The sequence below is a fragment of the Mus caroli genome, chromosome 12, assembly GCF_900094665.2.
Source record: "Mus caroli chromosome 12, CAROLI_EIJ_v1.1, whole genome shotgun sequence".
Lineage (NCBI taxonomy): Eukaryota > Metazoa > Chordata > Mammalia > Rodentia > Muridae > Mus > Mus caroli.
The window spans coordinates 21,457,429-21,477,428 of NC_034581.1; the positions used below are offsets into that span (position 1 = coordinate 21,457,429).

At 43.7% G+C, this 20,000-nt stretch overlaps 1 protein-coding gene across 7 annotated transcripts in view; it reads left to right on the top strand.

Moving 5' to 3' along the window:
* Window positions 1-20,000, top strand: part of Mboat2 (membrane bound O-acyltransferase domain containing 2) — a 132,544-nt gene that overhangs the window by 76,501 nt on the left and 36,043 nt on the right. For 6 of the 7 annotated variants that reach the window (XM_029484759.1, XM_029484754.1, XM_021179002.2 and 3 more), the window contains one exon: window positions 16,227-16,322. The exons of the other annotated variant lie outside the window; for it this stretch is intronic. In XM_029484759.1, the coding sequence (XP_029340619.1) occupies window positions 16,227-16,322 (96 nt within the window). The remainder of the gene's footprint in view (window positions 1-16,226; window positions 16,323-20,000) is intronic. 7 annotated transcript variants of the gene reach the window in all.

Here is a 20,000-nt window from a genome sequence, read left to right on the forward strand (position 1 = left end):
AAGTGCTTGTTCAGGATCCAGGCACCTCTCTGATGCTACAGTCAGACTTGGTGTTGAAGGGAGTGTCATTAACTGTTGAAGACAGACCCATGGGCCAGCAAACAACTGAGCGAAGTCACTTCAGCGGTCCCAGGAGGGGCTGTCTTTGAAATGGCTTGAGAGCTGAGGGGTGAGATGAGTCAGCTGTCCAAGGAACCATGGCAACAACCCTTGGGGGTATGTGTGGGGAGGGCATGCAGAGGGTACACTTGAGTCAGGTGTTCTGTTTAGGGACCTGAGAAAGGACCAGGCTTGCTGGGGTGTGATGAACAAGGAGGGTGGTAGCGTGAGCCTAAGAGGAGGCTGGGCCATGCAGTTCTCAGTGCATAGGGAGCCTGTCAGGGAGTTGAAGGGAAAAGTAAGTTTTGCCAAGCTGTTCTCACTGCTCTGAGTGGCGAGGCTTCCCAGTGGAAAGGTTAGACTAGTGGCTGGGAAGCCACTAAGTGAATTCTGGGAGGATGCCAGGGAAAGGAGCGTACCAAGAGCTATAAGAGGAACAGATGTGGAGTAGAGGGAGGCAGACAGGGTCTGTCCCTATGGCAGGCCCACGGTGACTGAAGAAGGAGGTGGAGAAAAGAGAGGAATTGTTCAGTTTTAACTATCAGGAAGATGCCATTGAAGTCTGTGGAAGGAGAAGGAGAAGCAGTGTCCTCACGAAACCTCCATGGGGCCAGCTGAAGGTTGAGAGTCCTGTAAGGGAGACTCGGGAGTGTTTATATCCAGTTGACCAGCTTCTCTGCTGTTCAGGGTAAAGGCCTTAAAGAAAGGAAATACTTAGGGCTGAGTGTAAGAAGTCAAGCCAGCAGCTAGCCATGTCTTTACTCCAGTTCTGACGTCTTTATTGATGTCACTAGACTCCTGTTTGGGTCTCCATTAAGAGATGTCAGAGGAGACACGCAGAGTATAAGGTAGAAAGCAGGTAAATGTGTTCCATAAACTCAAAGGGAAGAGTGGACAGTGACCAGAGAGACCATTGCAGAGGAGAACACTCTCAAAGGTGAGAGAAGTGGGGGGTTCTCACCCTTCCTAATGCTGTAACCCTTTAATGCAGCCCCTCATGCTCTGGTGACCTCCAGCAATAAAATGATTTTTGTTACTACTTCATAACTGTAATTTTGCTACTGTGCAATCTAGCCTGTTAGTCTCTGACATTAGCTTCAGACTCTAGATTTTCAACCTTGCAACCTTGCCTTGGTTTCAGTCTGGAGATTTTTTTTTTTTTTTTAAGTTTGTCCTTGGAGCCTATTGGTCTTCTACTTGCAGAGCTATTCTGACTTGTGTCTCTCACCATTCAGCATACGCACAAGTACATGTTTGTTAGTCTCCTGGAAACTTTCCCATAGTACTTCTTCCACGATGATCTTTGCAAGTGCTCCCCTGCAAACACTTTCAGGAACCCTGAATGCCATTGTGCCAACTAAGCCTCCTTCCTGTGCCGGTCGGTCCCAGCTGTCATGAGGTAGAAGTCACCGGGAGCACATGAGTCTCTGGCTCTTAGCTTGAAGCCCTGAGCTTCCCCGGGCCACTGTCTGTTCTGTCCCCTGCACTGTTGGAGCTGCCTGGTTGTCATCCTGGAAGGGGCCTTTCTCTCCTTTTCAGATCTCCAGAAGTTTCTCTGACTATGTTCTGCTTCTGACTGACCCCTGCGCTCAGTCTCATGTGTGCGAGTCTGTTCAGGCATGTACCAGAACGCCGTCTCCGTTCCAGATACTCTGGTACATCTGAGACATCTGAGGTCTGGGCCGAGCTCAGCCAAGCAGAGGATATGGACACAAGAGGAACATCCGAGAATACAGATTACAACATGCGATAAGGACATTTTGGATAGAACACACTGTGGATATGGGGCCCAGGGGGCCAACTTTTAGATGTAGGGACCCCCAATGCCCACCATGTCTGCTTATCAGTGGTGTCTGACTTGATTCCAAGTTATTAAAGGGGAGGGTGTCCTTTCTTCTGTGTCTTCTTCATCCCCCTGTAAAAGATGAGTTTGTGTTTGTGTTACAGTGACACTCAAAACAAATGAACTTTGGGGAGGAATTCAAACTTCAAATAAGGGTGTCCTGTTTATTCATGTAAGTGTGCATGTGTTACTGAGAGACTACACCTGGAGAGGTGTCCTGTTTATTCATGTAAGTGTGCATGTGTTACTGAGAGACTACACCTGGAGAGTTGTCCTGTTTATTCATGTAAATGTGCACGTGGTACTGAGAGAGCAAGCCCGGAGAGTTGTCCTGTTTATTCATGTAAGTGTGCACGTGGTACTGAGAGAGCAAGCCCGGAGAGTTGTCCTGTTTATTCATGTAAGTGTGCACGTGGTACTGAGAGACCACACCTGGAGAGTTGGTTCTCCTGTGGATGAGCAGAGAACCATCAGTCACTGAGTCCTGTATAGATTCTACATCAGAGTGTCACCACACAATGCATAAAACAAAACGTGTTCAATTCTACACTTCTTACAGTTTTACCAGATATGTAAATGTATTGTTAGAATGGCATCCTAGATTAGCAGAGAGATTTCAAAAGTTTGATACTAGGATAGTGGTTTTAAGGCCAGATTGCTGTTGCAGTCTAGAAGATTACATAGAAAAGTACAAATACTGTGTTTTCTTCTAAACCCAGTGGAAGAGCATCAGGGTGGAGGTTGTAGACTCACGGGAGGCTTGGTGATGTCAGGGTGGCTGAAACTCTGCTTGCAGGTGGTGGCATCCCAGAGAGGCTGGTACTCCAGTGGAGATAGGCAGTTTATTTAGATCTGTGTGGTTTTGAACACTAGGTGAAATGGACCGTTGGCCGGCAGAGCAGAATTCCTGCTCAGGGAGTGTGAGCCAGCTGTAGGAGCAGTCCGCATCTGTCACAATGGGCCAGGTGTGAACTTTAGCTTGTAAACTATGTGCATACATGATTTTTCTAAAAGCATGGATGAGAATGCACAAAAGGCAGGCTCCCTTTGCAGTGTTGGTTTTAGAGTCACAGCATGTACTTGAGGCCACATTCTCAGATGCTATCACATGGAAAAAGAGTTCTTCACATTACCTTGCACACGATCATTTAGTAAAGCGGACAGACTTGACTGAACATATTCTTTAAGAAGGAAACGTGGGTACTTTTAAAACAAGCCTCTTTTCTAGATCTCTGGTTTTATTAGACTTATTGTGGCTTGTTCTCTTCTCTTGTTCTTACCTATATGGAACATCAAATTGTCTTTTTTTCTAGCATATGTTACATTGAAATATTTTACACAGTGAATATTTAGCACTTTGGCAAGTAGACAGTTTAGGTGCTACTTATTTCCAATTATTGCCATTAACTGCTTTTTAGCAATTTTCTAGATATATTCATTTTAGTTTATGTGTGAATGTTTTGCTTGCATGTGTGTCTGTGCACCAGTATATGCACTTGATGCCTGTGAAGGGAACCCTAGAACTGGAGTTATGTTTGCTTGTGAACTACTGGATAGGTACTGGGAATCAAACAGGATCTTTTGCAAGAGCAACACCTGTGTTTTTGTTTTTTTGTTTTGTTTTGTTTTCCAGAGCTAGGACCGAACCCAGGGCCTTGCACTTGCTAGGCAAGCACTCTACCACTGAGCTAAATCCCCAACTCCACAACACCTGTTCTTAACCGTGGAGCTGTCTCTCCAGCCCAAAGGCCTGTCCTTAAGATGTTGCCAGTTACTGAGTTTTTTAGGAACTGTCTCACTGTATTTGGGGCTAAATCCAAGGTATCCCCACACTACTCCTGCACTCTCCCCTGCATCAGTGTTGGCAGTTTTGTTCATTTGTAGTGTGGGGATAATTCTTACTGCTCTTCAAATGGGTAGGCAGTTCCAAGGCCATTAGAGTTGTGTGTGTAGTTCCAGCTGCTTGTGAGGTCGAGGCAGGAGAATCTCCGAGTCCAAGTGGCATTTGAGCAACATAGCAAAACTGGTTTTCAGAAAGGAAAAAGAAAAAAAGAAAGAAAGAAAAAAGTTGAAGTAGAAGAGCTTGCTAGGCTGAGAGGTTTCTAGTTTTATTTTGAAGTATCATGTCCTAAAAATAGAAGTGAATGACAGCCCATATCAGAATAGATTTGGAAAGGACTGGCCTTGAGGTGCAAGTGTGAAACACGACTTTAGAGGTGTCTCTTTAGTCTCATTGCATGTCTAGAATGTTCGAGTGTGTGCTGAGAGGGGAACGGTAGGCTTTAGAGCCGCCAAGCAGAATAAACTTGACCTTGTGTGGAAGGCTTGTGTCAGCCAGCAGCAGATTCAGCTGAGTTGGCTTCCATTGCCTGCACTGTTTCCACTGGGCAGCTCTGGTGAGTACAGAGAGAGGAGACAAGCGGGATTCAGCATGGCTCAGCAAGAAGCGATTCCACAAGACCACAATTATCTTTAAGGTGGAATGGAACAAATTAATGCAGAAATTGCACCAGCTGGGAGCTGCGACGGACCTGGCAGTGCCTGCCTGCAGATGCTTCAGTTCAGGCTTCTGTCTGAGTGGTAATGTGTGGTAGAGTATTAGCCAGGCTGCTCTCAGAGGTCCCAGAAGCCTCCTGCTTTACCCACCTCATAATCCCTATGGAGAATGGTGGATCACACCTGTAATCCCACCCAGTACTTGGAGACCAGGGAGAAAGGATCAACATGAGTTCAAGACCAGTCTGGCTACATAGTGAATGAGTTCCAAGCCCACCTAAGCTTCAGAGAGGGAACTCTGACTCATTATAGTCACCACAGAGACCTGATTTAGCTGTTACCAACTGACCTGATGTGGGTACCAAGTCCCTTGTTTCCCCAGTCCCTCAGTTTACTGTTTTTTCAGCTTTGATGAATACAGAGGCAAGTAGTTCAGCATCTGTCTTCTATCATCCTAATGGGGGACCCCATCTGGAATAGCATGTGGGCACATGAATCCTTTAAATCAACTACTCACCATGTGTGCCCCGACAGGGAAACTGTAAAATACCAATTCTGTGTTCTTTGGTTGGAATAAAAAATGAAAATCCATGTAAGTGTTTATCATTCATTTTTTAAAAGCAGAGTAAAAGTTTTTTGTTTTTTGTTTTTTAAATAGCTTCTGGGGAGTAATTAAAGAATCATCAAAGTTCTAAGGTGCTGGGGAAAGGTGTTAGATTAAGTTCCAAGCACCCTCCAGTGCTGTTGGACAATCAGTCAGGGGGAGAGAATGGAGGAAGAGAGACTAGCCAATTCTATGATGGTTGTGGTGGGCACGTGTGCCAGGTAGGAAAGCACTCAATTCAGGGTGTGGTTTGAAGATAGGTGTGTATGCAGGCAGGAGTGATGTGAGGTGAGGAGATTTAAAGCATGGGCCTGGATTGGTAGTTAAACATTAGTGACCTTTGAGGCTGGAGATGAAGCTGTGATAGTAGTTGCTTACATAGCACTGACAAAGCCCTGAAAGATGAATCAACCCCGCCCCTGCCTCTCTCATTTGGAGAAGAGAACTGGTAAACTGGTAAACTAGGATGCAGAAGAGAACTGGTAAACTGGTAAACTAGGATGCTTAGTTACTGGTTCAGTGCTCATTAGACAGCCAAGTTGAGATGTTGGGCAATTGGTTGTCTTGATCTTGGATGCCTGAGACATGTCCAGGCTAGAGGCAGAAAGTGGGCACTGTTATAATGGAGTAGGCATTTAAGATCCTGGGACTGTTGAATTTCTCTTGAAGGCAAGTGGTGGACACAGAGAAAAGAAGCACACTGGGACCTTAGACCTTAAGTTTGGGAATGGCTGTAGAGGCACCTAATAGAGTTTGATTATTTCCAAGTCATTTTAATTTGCTTTACTTAGGTATAGTTTATCTAAAGCAAGTTACCTGTTCCAGGAGTATGGGTGTGCATATATAGATCTGTTTAACTGCCTCCCACCCCTAGATAAAGGGCATTTCTCTTTTGCTGAAGAAGCCCCATCATACCCTCATGTAGTCAATCCATCCATCCTCTGAAACCAACAACCCATTCTCCATCACTTAGAGTAGCTCTGCCTAATCTAGAATGTCATAGAAACTGTGTCATATTCTGTGTGACACTAGTCCTGGAGAGACATGAACAAATGTCTATTTGTCCCAGATAGGGAACCACTGATAGATCTTTCCAAGTCTATTGTGGTGAACCAATGAGTTTTATTGAGGTAACTTAAAGGAATTTGAATGAGGCATCTCTACAGGAACAGAAGTGACCAAAGACAGCTCTAACACCCAAACCCACCCAGCATTCTCCATGTGTCTCTCAGCAGTCCTTATTGCTTATTTAGTGAATCTGGTCAGTTTCAGGGACTTCCTGAAATTATTGAGTTGTTTACTTTCAGAGCTTAATGAGCTTTCCCTACAGGATGGAATATTTCACCTGCATTTATAATATAGGATGGAAGGAAAGACTCAAGCCCACAATTGTCCTCTGACCTGCACATATATGCACACACACATGTACACTTAAATAAATTTAATAACTAAGAAAAAAAAATGATTCCTTTCTTTTCTAGCTAGCAGTGTGTGGTTTGAACATACTACAATTCTGCATCATTTCACTTATTAATGAACTTAGCCTGTTCAAATTTTGAGCTATTTTGGGATTCAAACTTCTAAAACATTCCTATACAAGTTTTTGTAGATGTGTTTTTGTATGTTTATGTAAATATCTAGGAGAAGAACTGCTAAGGCATGGGATTAAGTATTTTAATCCCATGTAAGAAGTTGCCAGAGGTTAGAAAAAGAAGAGGAGGAGGAGAGAGAGAGAGGGAGAGGGAGAGAGAGAAAGAGCCTTGTCCTTCACTACAGAGTTTGGGAGAACCTCTTGCTTTATGCTTGCATTAACACATTATTTAAGGCTTTTTCTTCTGAATACCATCAGCATTGCCTTGAACAGTTTTGTGTCAACTTGACAGAGGCTAAGTCATCTTAGAGGAGGAAACCTCAACTGAGACAACATCTCCATAAGATCATGTTGTAGGCAAGCCTGAAGGGTATTTTTGTAACTAACTAGTGATTGATGGGGTGGTGCTGTCCTTGGGTTGATGATCCTGAGTTCTATAAGAAAGCAGGCTGAAGCAAGCCATGGGGAACAAGCCAGTAAGCACACTCCTCTGTGACCTCGGTATCAGCTCCTGCCTCCAGGTTCCTGCCGTTTGAGTTCCTGTCCTAACATTTAAGAGGGCACCATCCTTCAGTGGTGGACTAAGATATGGAAGTGTAAGCCAAATAAACCCCTTCTTCCCCAGCCTGCTTTTGACCATGTTTGATCACAGCAGTAGCCACCTAGCAAAGACAAGACAAGCATATGCTAGTTGTACAACATATAAGTTGCATTATGACCTTTCATTCATGCCAATAACCTACTCTGATGGTAATATATTCTGTCGCACACATGCATGCACATTGCCATTCCTTGTCCCCTTGTCTGGAAACTTTTCTATTTGCAGGTAGTCCCTTTTCTCCTTTGATAAAATAAAGACCAAAGAGACTGCCTGCCTGCCTGCCTGCCTTCCTTCCTGCCTTCCTGCCTTCCTGCCTTCCTGCCTTCCTTCCTTCCTTCCTTTCTTAAAAATTTACTTTATTTATATGAGTACACTAGCTGACTTTAGACACACCAGAAGAGGGCATCCTATCCCATTACAGATGGTTGTGAGCCGCCATATGGTTTCTGGGAATTGAACTCAGGACCTCTGGAAGAGCAGCCAGTGCTCTTAACCACTGAGCCATTTCTCCAGCCCCCAAAGAGGCTTCCCTGTGCTTTAATTCCTTGTGCTGGGGATAGAACCAAAGGCATTGGAAATCCCACGTTGCCCCAGTGAACTGTACCCCATTCCCCAACAATAGGTGATGTCCCCTCTTTTTATGCTGACAGTTATGTTGTAATGTTCACTATAGCTTTGCCTTAGTACTTGTGCCAGCAATGTTTTCTTGTGCTAATTGTCTAATTATATAATTTTAGGGGGTTATTCTATCCAAATCTTTCCACGGTTGGTTGCTTTTGTTATCGTTCATCCACTCTGTATGTTGTTTTACCAGCCCTTTGTCAGCTAGATAATTGTGGATATGTTCCTACATTCTCTGACCTGCCTTCCTTTTACTTAGTGATGACTCACAGGAGAGAACTTTAAATTTTTGATAAAGTCAGTTTTTCAGTTTTTAAGTTTCATGCCATGACCTGCTTTGTGTCCTATAAATGCGTCAGTAGGGGAAAAGCAGTGTTTACAATTCATGGTATAGTCCATCAGCTTTTTGTTTCTGTAACAAATGGAAGGTGGCAAACATATTGTGGTGTTGGGACATGATATAGGAAAGCTGTTTGCTTGTCAGGAGGTGGGAGGAGATATTGCCAGGGTCTCTGCAGGGTCCCCCTATCTCCTTCAAGGCACACTCTCAAAGACCTCTTGCGGGGCTCCACCTTTTAAAGCTTCTACCCTCTCCTCTTATGGATGCTGTAGGACCCAAAGCAAACACAGGGGCCTTTGAAGAACACTTCAGGTACAAACTATAGCACCACAGGTACATGACTTCCCTTCCAGGTCCACTTTTCTATACATGGATTTCTTACACCAGTACCACATGGTCTTGGTTATGGAAGCAGGTGATAAGGGTTTCTGTTTCTTCTGTCAGAGAATACATAAACTATTGGAACGAAATCACATGAGCAAATACAGCTCTAGGAAATATGGACTGAAGGGGACAAAGAACAGTATAAGCAAGTATTGGATGCTCAGGTTTATCGTGCACATGTGTTGCAGTAAGGAGGTCAGAGTAGGCAGAATCCCCAGCCATCTACCTTCTGTAGGTATGAAACCAGGTCTCCAAGGGGTTGCAGCATTGTAAAGATCACACAGGTAAAATGAACGGACTGCTACTCAGATCTGTGTTTGAGAAGCTCAGTAAGCAGTCCCTCCAATTTGATTTCACAGGATAATACAAATACTATTGCGACTTTCTGTTTTCATTCCACCGTGATTTTCAGCCCTACGATGACAGTAACCTGCTTTCCACCTGGAAATTCTATGCCAGCCTCCTCAGCTTTGCCAGTTCATTAATTCCCATAGTCCTTCAGTACTGTGTTGTCCCCTCAACACTTTCTATTTATAATGAATAGACATCTGAAATGTGGTAAGAAAGCATTCTGTTCTTGCACGCTTCAGAAGCTACTGACCTATTGTGTATATGTGGTTGGGAGGGAGTGTGCATGCATGTGCTTATGAAGCCAGAGCTCGGTGTTGGGTGCTGTCTTTGTTAGGGTCTCTATGGCTGCAATGAAACACCATGAACAACAACAACAAAAAGTTGAGGAGGAAAGGGCTTATTGGCTTATACTTCCACATCACTGTTCATCATTGAAAGAAGCCAGGACAGGAACTCAAAGAAGGCAGGAATCTGGAGGCAGGAGCTGGTGCAGAGGTCATGGAGAGCTGCAACTTGCTGGCTTGCTCCCCATAATTTGCTCAACCTGCTTTTTTTTTTTAAGATTTATTTTATGTATATGAGTACACTATAGCTGTCTTCAGACACCCCGGAAGAGGGCAACAGATCCCATTACAGATGGTTGTGGGCCACCATGTGGTTGCTGGGAATTGAACTCAGGATCTCAGGGAGAACAGTCAGTGCTCTTAACTGCTGAGCCATCTCTCCAGCCAGTCAGCTTGCTTTCTTATAGAACCCAGGACCACCAGCCCAGGGATGGCCCCACCCACAATGTGCTGGGCCTTCCCCTATTAATCACTAATTAGGAAAATGCCCTGCAGTCAGGTCATATGGAACATTTTCTCAGTTGAGAAATAACTAGCTTGTTATTTCCCATCCCGGTGCTGGAGTTACAGATGCGTGCCACCCCGCCTGACTTCTACCTGGATTTTGACCACCTGTCATACTTGTGTCACAATATTGTACTGACCGAGCCAGCTCACCAGCCCCTTAACTTAATTTTGATAGTATGAATCCTGAGCCAGGATGCTGTTGGCTGCAAAGAACAGAAACCCCAGCTCAGTGCACCGTGCTGTGACCAGAAAAGTGGAGAAAGTCTGATCGCTCAAAGCCAGAAGTGGAGCTTTTCCTTTAGCTAATTCAGTGATGCCATCTTTGGAGTGCCAGACCCTCAAGTTCTAGTTAATCTCATGCCTTCCTACCTCAGCATGTTGACTGTCCAGGCTGACTCCTTATAAGCAAAGATTGGCTGCTGTACTTTCAGATATGCCAGCAGCAGATGTCACACTTGAGGGATGAGGTAAAGCTGTCCAAATCCTCTGTCATGCTTCATCGACGTGTCTGAGTTGCATGTCTCCTCACAGCTAATCAGTCTTAGGAGGACAGAAGCTCTGGGTAGAGTCCCTAGGTACTGGCCCGGAGTGAGAAGTCCATGCTCGAGAGATCATACAGGCAGTGTGACAGCACTCTGATTTGAATCTAGTCTGAATTTTATTTGCATCTATGTTCCTCTTTGGAGAGATAGTCAGTGGTGCTCATACATTAACTGGATCGTTTAAAATACGATTGTGTGCCTTCTCTGCTGATGTGTGAACTTGAGAAATCAAAGGCTTTCCCCAACACAGTTCCTACAGTCTATCTCAAAGGGAAAGGTGACAGCAGGCATTTGACTACTGTAAATCAGTTGCATATAACAGGGGAAAAAAACCACCAACACCCACCTAGGATCTTCTTCTTGAGGCCAGGCTATCCAGAGTCCGTCACCAGCCCAGCGACACCAGGAGAACAGAGGCTCTTGTTCTGAGCTCCATCACACCCGTGTGCGGGGCTGAAGAGAAGCCACACTGCCCGCTTAGCACCAGCCCTGCTTTTCTCTAGGAAGACATATAACACAGTACAGCTGTATAAAGAAACGTATGGATGTCACTTTAAACTACCCAACAGTCAGTTTAAAAACTAAACCATAACCAACCTTAGAAATAAAGTTCATCTCCCCTAACATATCCAAAGCCAGCATGTGAAAGTATAACCGATAAAAAAAGGGGTCACAAGTTATTTATTCTTTGTCTTCAGTTGTCACAGCAAGTTGCCCTTAGATTAGCCACTTTCCAAGAGGAAGTGCATGTGGGTCACCAGCACTAGCCCATGTTTCCCAACTAACTAGCTTTCTGGGAACGATGTATAGAAAGCAGGCAGTTGGCCTTCCCTCTGTAGTTTCCACGTCTGTGGGTTCAGCACTGTGGGCAGAAAACATTAGAAAAACATGGCGTCTATGTTGAACAAACACAGACTAATTATTCCTTAAACACAGTCTGCTTATATACTATCTCCCTTGTGTTGGCCACCAAAAGTAACCTGTTACAGGATGGTTAAAGAGTACCAGGAAAGGAGGGAGGCTTCTGTGGAGCTACTGTGCCATTATGTGAGGGACCTGGTGGTGTCAGGTGGATGTTGGTATCTGGATCAGGGGCTGGAATCAACCAGTTCCTTTTAGATGCTGATAATGCCATGTGTACTTATTTTAAAATGGATGGATGGGGTGGATATGTAGTAAATAATTTACAAATAATGACATGACTGATACACTTCCTTGTAAACTTTGTGTGCACAGTTCCCATGAGACGCTGTCATTGAGTAGTGCCGAAACGTTCATAGCTAGCCTGTGATTGCAAGCAGCTGTGGTTTGACAGCACTGACTACAGATTGATTTGTAATTAAACCCAGGTCAGTAAAGTAGCTGCTTGCGTTATTGATGAACTAATGTCACTCGGAGGTGAGCTCTGGCTGATGTGTATGCTAATGAAATAGTGGTGGTGATGTCCTGCTTCACAATGGCTGACATCTTGACTCTTTTAATTAAAACAACTTGAATTATTACTATCTTCACCTACAATTTAATCCTAAATTAGGGTCAGTGAACGTTTTCTCTAACAAGATGAGATAGTAATTATTTTAGGCTTCTATGGCTGCTGTAAGACAAGAACAGCCATTGTGGTACAAAAATGGGCAGGGCAGGGCCAAATAAAAATGTATTTATAAAACCAGACATTGAATGGATTTTTTTCCTTAAAGGCTAAAATGGATGATTTGATTTTAATGACCAGATTTATCTTACTTATCAGTTTCTGCCACACAAATACTTCCACCCTAATTAGGCAGGAAATGAAATCTCTAAATGTAGCGTTGGGTAGAATTGCTTAGTATTGTACCATTGTGTAATATTTCCATTATACTGCAGACCCACAACTTTGTCCTAAGTGTACTGAGTAAAGTAAGAAAGTGGGATTGTCAGTTCAAAGAAATAAATACACACACACACACACATATGCACACACTAATCTATGCTGCAAAAATACCTACTTAAATGATTTAAGAAATTCCATTCTTCAGGCTGGGGTGTAGGTCAGTTGACAGGATGCTGAGGTAGCAGCCTCAACAGGGAAGAAATTGGGAGTAGGGCTGTGTCCTATAATCTCAAGACTTCCACAGTGGTTGTCTTAGTCAGGGTTTCTATTCCTGCACAAACACCATGACCAAGAAGCAAGTTGGGGAGGAAAGGGTTTATTCGGCTTACACTTCCATGCTGCTGTTCATCACCAAAGGAAGTCAGGACTGGAACTCAAACAGGTCAGGGAGCAGGAGCTGATGCAGAGGCCATGGAGGGATGTTCTTTACTGGCTTGCCTCCTCTGGCTTGCTCAGCCTACTCTCTTATAGAACCCAAGACTACCAGCCCAGGGATGGTCCCACCCACAAGGGGCCTTTCCCCCTTGATCACTAATTGAGAAAATGCCTTACAGTTGGATCTCATGGAGGCATTTCCTCAACTGAAGCTCCTTTCTCTGTGATAACTCCATCTGTGTCAAGTTGACACACAAAACCAGCCAGTACAGTGGTTTTCATGATCCTCCCATACAATAGGCAGACATACAGACAGATGATTAATTGACTGACTAATAGACAAACAGATGCAAAACCAGTTGAGAGCTGAGTCTCCTGTGTAGCCTGAGTGTTAACTGTTTTAGCCCATCTGTGTTGAACATGCACAGTCTCCATCCTGCTGAGTTTCAAGTTATCTCTGGTGACCACTCGACCGAGTCTCATTTATTTTTCTAAATAAGCCATTGGTTACTTTTTTTTTTCTTATATAATTTGTTCATTGGCATTCTTATCTATTTTCCACTTGAATTTTTAATCTGTTTCTTACTGCTTGGGAGTTCTCTGTTAGGGACATTAATCTAGTATGTTATATTATCATCTAATACTTTGCAATCTGTCGTATGGAACTCTCTGGTATGCCTGTAGGAGACTCTTCGGGGCATCTGTGAATTTTATGCTCCTGTGGTTACCCAGGAGAATAACATGTGACTCCAGGTATTCTCTTTTAGCTTGTTGTATGACTCTTCGTGATCTTTTTACATTTAGATCTTTTCATATTTTGACTGGTTGGTGTTTCATGTGTATGTGTGTGTGTGTGTGTGCCCTGGGGAACTGTCTCTGAAACAAGCTATTGTCTCACTTCGCTGAACCCCATTCCTCTCACCCCTGGTTTAATATTGCTGGTGTTATTATAATCAGACACTCAGTTGTACAGTGAGTCTTTTTCAACTGTCTCTTGTTTGGATAATCTTTTGATCTATTTTTGAAACAAATGCTACAATCTAAATCCCCACGGCATATTCTTTCCTGTGTTAGAATGGGACAGGGCTTCAGCATCTTGTGTTTCATTAGTTGGCCAGAAGCCCCTGAAGTTCAGTCGGTTAGCCTTGGTAGGATTGCAGTTGGGATGGTAAAGTTAGACATGGATTTAACGGGAGCAGAATTTATCATTATCGAGTCTTCAGATCTACAGGGAGGTTGGTGCTGTGCTTCTGAGGTTGCTTGTTCTTCCTTTATGAGTCACTGCTATCTTAGGGCTGAGAAGGTGTGTGTGTGTGTGTGTGTCTGTGTGTGCACGTGTGTGCATGGTATGTACATATATGTGTGCAGAAACACGAGTGTGCATGTGACGCCAGAGGTCAATATCTTGTGTCTTCCTTTTTCACATTGTTGTTGCCGTTGTTCGTGTGTCTGAGAGCTGTGTGGTGGGTAGTCATGCCACACTGCACGGGTGGAAATCAGAGGACACTGTTGTGAAGCTGGCTCTCTTACACCTTTTCTGGGGACAGATCTCAGGCTGCCGTGTCTGTTGTGTTTGCCTTCGAAGCCTAACTTTTTGAGATGCAGTTCCTCACAAAATCTGGAACTCACTAAGTCAGATAGCCAGCCTGCTTGTCCACTGAGCTCCAGAGGGCCTCTTGTCTCTGTCTCCCTGGTTGCCAGGCTTACAGGCTGTGCCTTTCTGCTTGGCATTTCTCCTGAGTTCCGGGTACCTGCAAGCAACCTTCCCAGCCCGAATTTAGACTTTTTCATGTTAAGGAAGTGTCTTTTTCCCTCAGGGTACTACGAGATTTTTGCCTCATTGAATTATTTTTTCCTCCTTACTGAGTCATACCGAGCCCAGGATCTTGCGCATGCTTAGTAAGCAAGTGCCCTGCGCTGAGCTGGGTCCCTGCCACTTTTTTTTTTACTCTTTATTTTGTAAATGTGTCTTACCAAATGGCCCAGGCTGGTCTTGAACTTATTCTCTAGTAAAGGTGGGCCTCTGAACTTGAAAACAGGCCTCAGCCTCCCAAGAACTGGCACCAGGCCGCACTTACGTTTTAGCAAATGCACGTGTAGCGTTGTGACTTGTCACTGTGGTGCTTAATTATCACTGCTAACCTTCCTGTACCAACTCCTACTTGAATTTATGAAATAATATCGCAAATAAGTGCTGACTTTAGCATGCAATAATTTTTTCTCTTTTTTTTTCAACTCCTCCCTCCTTCCCTCTCTTCTCTTCTTTCTTTCTTTCTTTCTTTCTTTCTTTCTTTCTTTCTTTCTTTCTTTCTTTCTTTCTTTCGAGACAGGGTCTCTATTTAACCCTGATTGTCCTGGAACTTGCTAGTTAGACCAGTCTGAACTCCGAGTTCACAGAGACTCATTTGCCTTCTGTTCCTGCAAGCTGACATTAAATGGACTTGCCACTACACCCAGTTCCCCCCACCCCTTTTCCTGTTTTCATAGCTTTAAAGAAGTAAGTTATAAAGCCACCCATTCACCTACACGAGAAGCTTAAGACTAAGTTTAGCTAAAAAGATAACTTTTCCCTTTGATTGCTTCTGGAACGAGTGTTTAGAAAACCCTCCGGTTTGAGAGCTGCATCTGACCATTTAGTCACAATTCCCGCTTGTTATGGTTTCATATTTGACTATTTAATCCATCTAGAGTTGTTTCCCCATGAGATGAAGGCCTAGCTTCCTCTCTCCAGCCCTGCTTTTTGGTTGTAGTGCATCTGTTTCCTGAGAGTGAGAGCTGCCATTGCAGCCTTTGTCCCGTGTGGTGTTACATCCTCTAGGATATGTTTTTGTTTTCTTTCTTTTTTTTTTTTTCATTGATGAGTAAATTTATTTTCCACACTGTGTTTAGTTGTAGTTCCATCTCGCATCTTTAAGTTTATTAAAGTCACTAACTGGTTGTAGGTGAGAGCCCCTCATCTACTCACTATAAAGGTCATGATTTTAGACTGCTAAGGGCATATTTTTAAAAAATCAAATTAAATTGCTAGAAAGCATAAGGCCAGAAGTCACATTCCCCAGAACCCATAAATACTGTGTGGGCATGGTATTGGCTCACCTAAAATTCAGCCACAGCAGGCAGGGAATCCCAGACCAAGCTGGCTTGCAAGACTAGCCATATCGGTGTGAGGTGTGGATGTGATGGAGGGACCATGCCACGATGAGGAAGGAAGGAAGAAGGGTGGGGGAAGATGACTCCAGCACTGATTTTAGTGTCTCTAAGCACTCGAACACACTAGTGTCTGCACACATGCAAAAGCATGCACACATGTATGACATAAATGGGGGAAATCTAGCTAAGAATCGTGTAATGTATATGGAAGCAGGGACTGAGAAATTAAAGCTGTCACCAGTAATCACATTTTTTATGTTCATGGCTTTCACTTGTCTTAATTTTGTGTGTGTGTGTCTGTCTGTCTTTCAGAATAAGATTGAAGAGCAGCCGTGGTCAGTTTTATCTTCAGTTTGTCCCCCATATTAGGAAAGAGTTCTCATAACCCATTATTTGTAGGGTAGACTTACTATTTGATTGTTGAACCATGTGAAGTAGTGCATTTCTTGACAATGTACCGTTAAGAAGATGAGCATCCCCACTAATGCGGCTTATCTTTGTTTTGCAGATGTTGCTTTGTGTTTGCTTTGGGATACCTCTCAGTGTGTCAGATTACTAGAGTCTATATCTTTGATTATGGACAATATTCTGCTGATTTTTCAGGGTAAGATTAAAACTTGATTCAGTGACCTCTTTTATCTATTCTAACATAGTGGTTAAAAATACAGACTATAATTTCATTTAGTACTTCCAATGGAAAGCTGTTAAACATTTGTAATACTGAATAAGTCACAGAGATAACCTGAGCTTTTAAATTGCCTTATATAAACGTTCTAAATATAGAGCAGTTAGACTCTTAACATGGCATTGTGGGATTGAAAGTAGTTTTTTATCTAATAGGAATTTTTGCAAGCATTTATAAGTATTGAAGGCCACCCCCCTCCACCAGGTACTTTCTCTCTATTTAGCCCTCTCTTTCCTTCCTTTCTCTCCTTCCCTCCCTCCTCCCCTCCCTCCAGGGAGTAGTGGAACTCACTTCTGGCTTTTGTTTCTTCAGAGAGAATGCATTTCCCCCTTGGCACTGAGCAGCTCCCTTATCCTGTAAGGAAGCCAAAGGAGCTCTGGGAGATAGATAGGTGCAGTACCAGCTCCTGTCTTTGTAAAGAAACATGGGTCCTGCCATACGGGTCCTGCCGTGCGGGGTTCAGGTGGGCATCAGGACACTTCACACTTTATCTCACACCCCGTAGGTTTCTCCACTGAAGGAGAGGGGTTGCCTTTTCCAGTCTTGAGCTATCTGGGAAGTATCAAAATGCATAAAACATACAATTTGAAGATAAGCAAGTTAGAAAAGAAATCATATTTCTGGTGATAGAAATTGGCCAAGTTATTTGAGAAAAATTACCTGTAAAAGGGAGAATTTTAAAGGATAGAGTGTCTTTTCCTCCCTTATGAGAGTAAGGTAGATTTTATTATATTGATTTTAAAAATAAGCTCGAATGAAAGCAGGTTGTGTCCCAAAATAAGAAACAAAACCAAGCCAAAACAGATGACATATGTAAAAGAAGAAAGAAAGAAAGAAAGAAAGAAAGAAAGAAAGAAAGAAAGAAAGAAAGAAAGAAGAAAGAAAGAAAGAAAGAGGAAAGATAGAGAAACACTGGGCGGAAGAGGAGTGCAGGGATGGGGAGCAGAGCAGCAGCTCATCTCTAAACAACAGATGTTCCTACAGCATCAGCACATAGTGGGCTCACTGTGAATCGGAGGAAGTGGCCCAGCTCCCATGTTGTCACCATGGTGGGGTGAGGCTGGGAACCAGCTATGAACCAACCGATCAGAGTCTCTAGAAAGCAAACCCATGCTAAGAATAGCCACTGAAAGCTGACCATGCCAGACAGTAAATATTCACCTGAGCTATGGATCCCAGCACCCAGGTTCTGTCTGCAGGTCCCAGGGGTGTCAAGCAGTGAGAACCCTGAATCCTCCAGTCTGGGTGTCTCTATTCACTCCATATAAAGAGAAGTTCCTTTCTCTCTCTTTTTAACTCTAGTACTTTAACATAACCAAACTGATTAGGTTTTAGACCCTTGTGGGTCAGTATTAGTAGACATCTTTGGGACTCGGACCTCACCTCACGGGACCCTCACAGCTGTTACTGTTTCACCTCCCTTATCTGCTACTCCAAACCTTTGCTAGTTTCTACTCCCTTTACATAACATCTTTCTAGGCTAGCTACTCATAGGCTGTTGTCAAAACAACTGCCTTCACGGTGGATTAACATAAAGGTTTATTCTTGCATTACAGTCCATTGGGGAGGGAGCCTCTGCCTCATGGGCTGTGAGGAAGGAGGATGGGGAGTAATGGGCCAGATCGGGGAGGGAGAGGGTAGGGTAATGATTTCTTTCAAAGTTATTTATGATGTGACTTCAGCAGTATTTTGTTGAAATTGATAAATATTTCTGTATAATTTTAAATGTTTATAGAAAAAAAAACAGTGTAGCATTTTTAAGGTAGACCACCTGTTTATAATAATCCCAGTTAAGAGAATCATTTTTAACCACTGGAGGAAGCATTTGACCACGAGTAGTAGTAAACTAATAGAGATTGGATGCAGAATTGAGCTAAGTGAAGCAAGCTTCCCCGGGCAGCTCGCAGCCAAAGAACTTGTTCTCTCTCTCTTTCTTTCTTTCTTTCTTTCTTTCTTTCTTTCTTTCTTTCTTTCTTTCTTTCTTTCTTTCTTTCTTTCTTTCTTTCACCTGTTCACTTTTCACATTATGTCCTGCTCACTGCCCCCTTCCTGGTAACCCCCTTCCCATGACCCTTTACCCCATTCTGCCCTCTCCTTCTCCTCTTTTTAAAGTGGACATCCTAGAAAAGAACAGCCTATAGGCCAGTGCTCCCTGATGAGGGACAGGGGGAGGGGACAGCAGGGGGTAGAAGAAGGGCCATCCGGTAGATTAGGACAGGTGTCATTGCTCTTCAAAGTGTGAGTGTCTGGAGGAAGCACAAGAAAGGGAGGCCTGGGCTCTTGCTGAGGAATTACATTTTCATCTCTTGAATGAGACTAGAAGAACTAAGATGAAGTGGGAGAGTGAAGGGGGGGAAGAGGGAGGGTGAGAGAGAGTGGGTGAGTGTGTGTGTATATACGTACAGATGCTTGTATAATGTTAGGTTCGGGATTTCTTATGATAAAAGACTGTCCTATTATTAGAAGTTTCTAGTTGCAGAAAAGTTAGAAAGCCACTGAAGTCGTGAGGTCTCGCCTCAGCTTTAGAAACGCGATACAAGAAAAGTCGGAAATGCTTAGTATCTCTTTCTGTTGGAAATAATTTAAAGACGTACTAGGAAAAAAAGAAGAAGAGCCTCTTTCAACAGCAGCTGTGAAATGTCCAGCAATGTGTCTGAGATGAAATGGACTGGGCCATGATGATAGCTGTAAAATCTCACTTAGAGATCTGCACTTGAGAAACAGCCTGCCTATATTTAGATAGTGTTACCAGTAAGAAAGTGGATAACAAAAGTTTTATCTTATTGTGCTGAGGGTCATCACACAAAGTTCACAACTATGGTCGTAAGCCTGTCTACCCAGGTCTGCTCACATCTCAGCTGAAGGTCAGGTACAGTATCTAACAGAAGGCTCTGATTTAAGTCAGGACCCTAGGTGAGACTCTAGCCACAGGGCAGATCAAGGTGGGGTCTCTACAGGTGTGCGGAGCGTTGCTCTTGGTCTCTGCTTGTATACTGTCCAGGGGACATCATGGGGTTCTAGGCCTGCATCTGGTTACCTTGAGTGAGTGATGTCACTGGGTTTGGGTTATCAGATACAGTCTTGGGTAGTAGGACTCCTGACTAAGCTATTTTTATGTGTCTTAAAGGCATTTCTTACTATGCTTGTCCCAGATAGCCAAACCTACTGATTCTTCTCAAGTTATACTGGTGCCTTAATGCAGTCATTTGCCTAGAGAAGCTGAGTGTAGACTAAGTTTATAATCCCAATGACAATCCCAATGGGACACAGAGGCAGGAGGGTGGTCATAGGTTTGAGACCAGCATGGTCTACATAGCAAGTTCTAGGCCAGCTAGGGTACAGTAAGACCCTAAAAAGCCAACTCACAATGAAGTACAACCAAAAGAATAAATGCTTGAGAGCAGTGATCACCCTCAGACAGCAAGGAGACCGCTTAGGCAATCGGGATAGATACTAGAAATAAGAAGATCACAGCAAGGCCAATGAGATGGCTCAGTGGGTAAAGGTGCTTGCTGCCAAGCCTGATGGCCTGGGTTTGATTCTCAGGACCCACATGGGAGAATGAGATGCATCTCCGATGCGCTGCCTCTAAGCTGA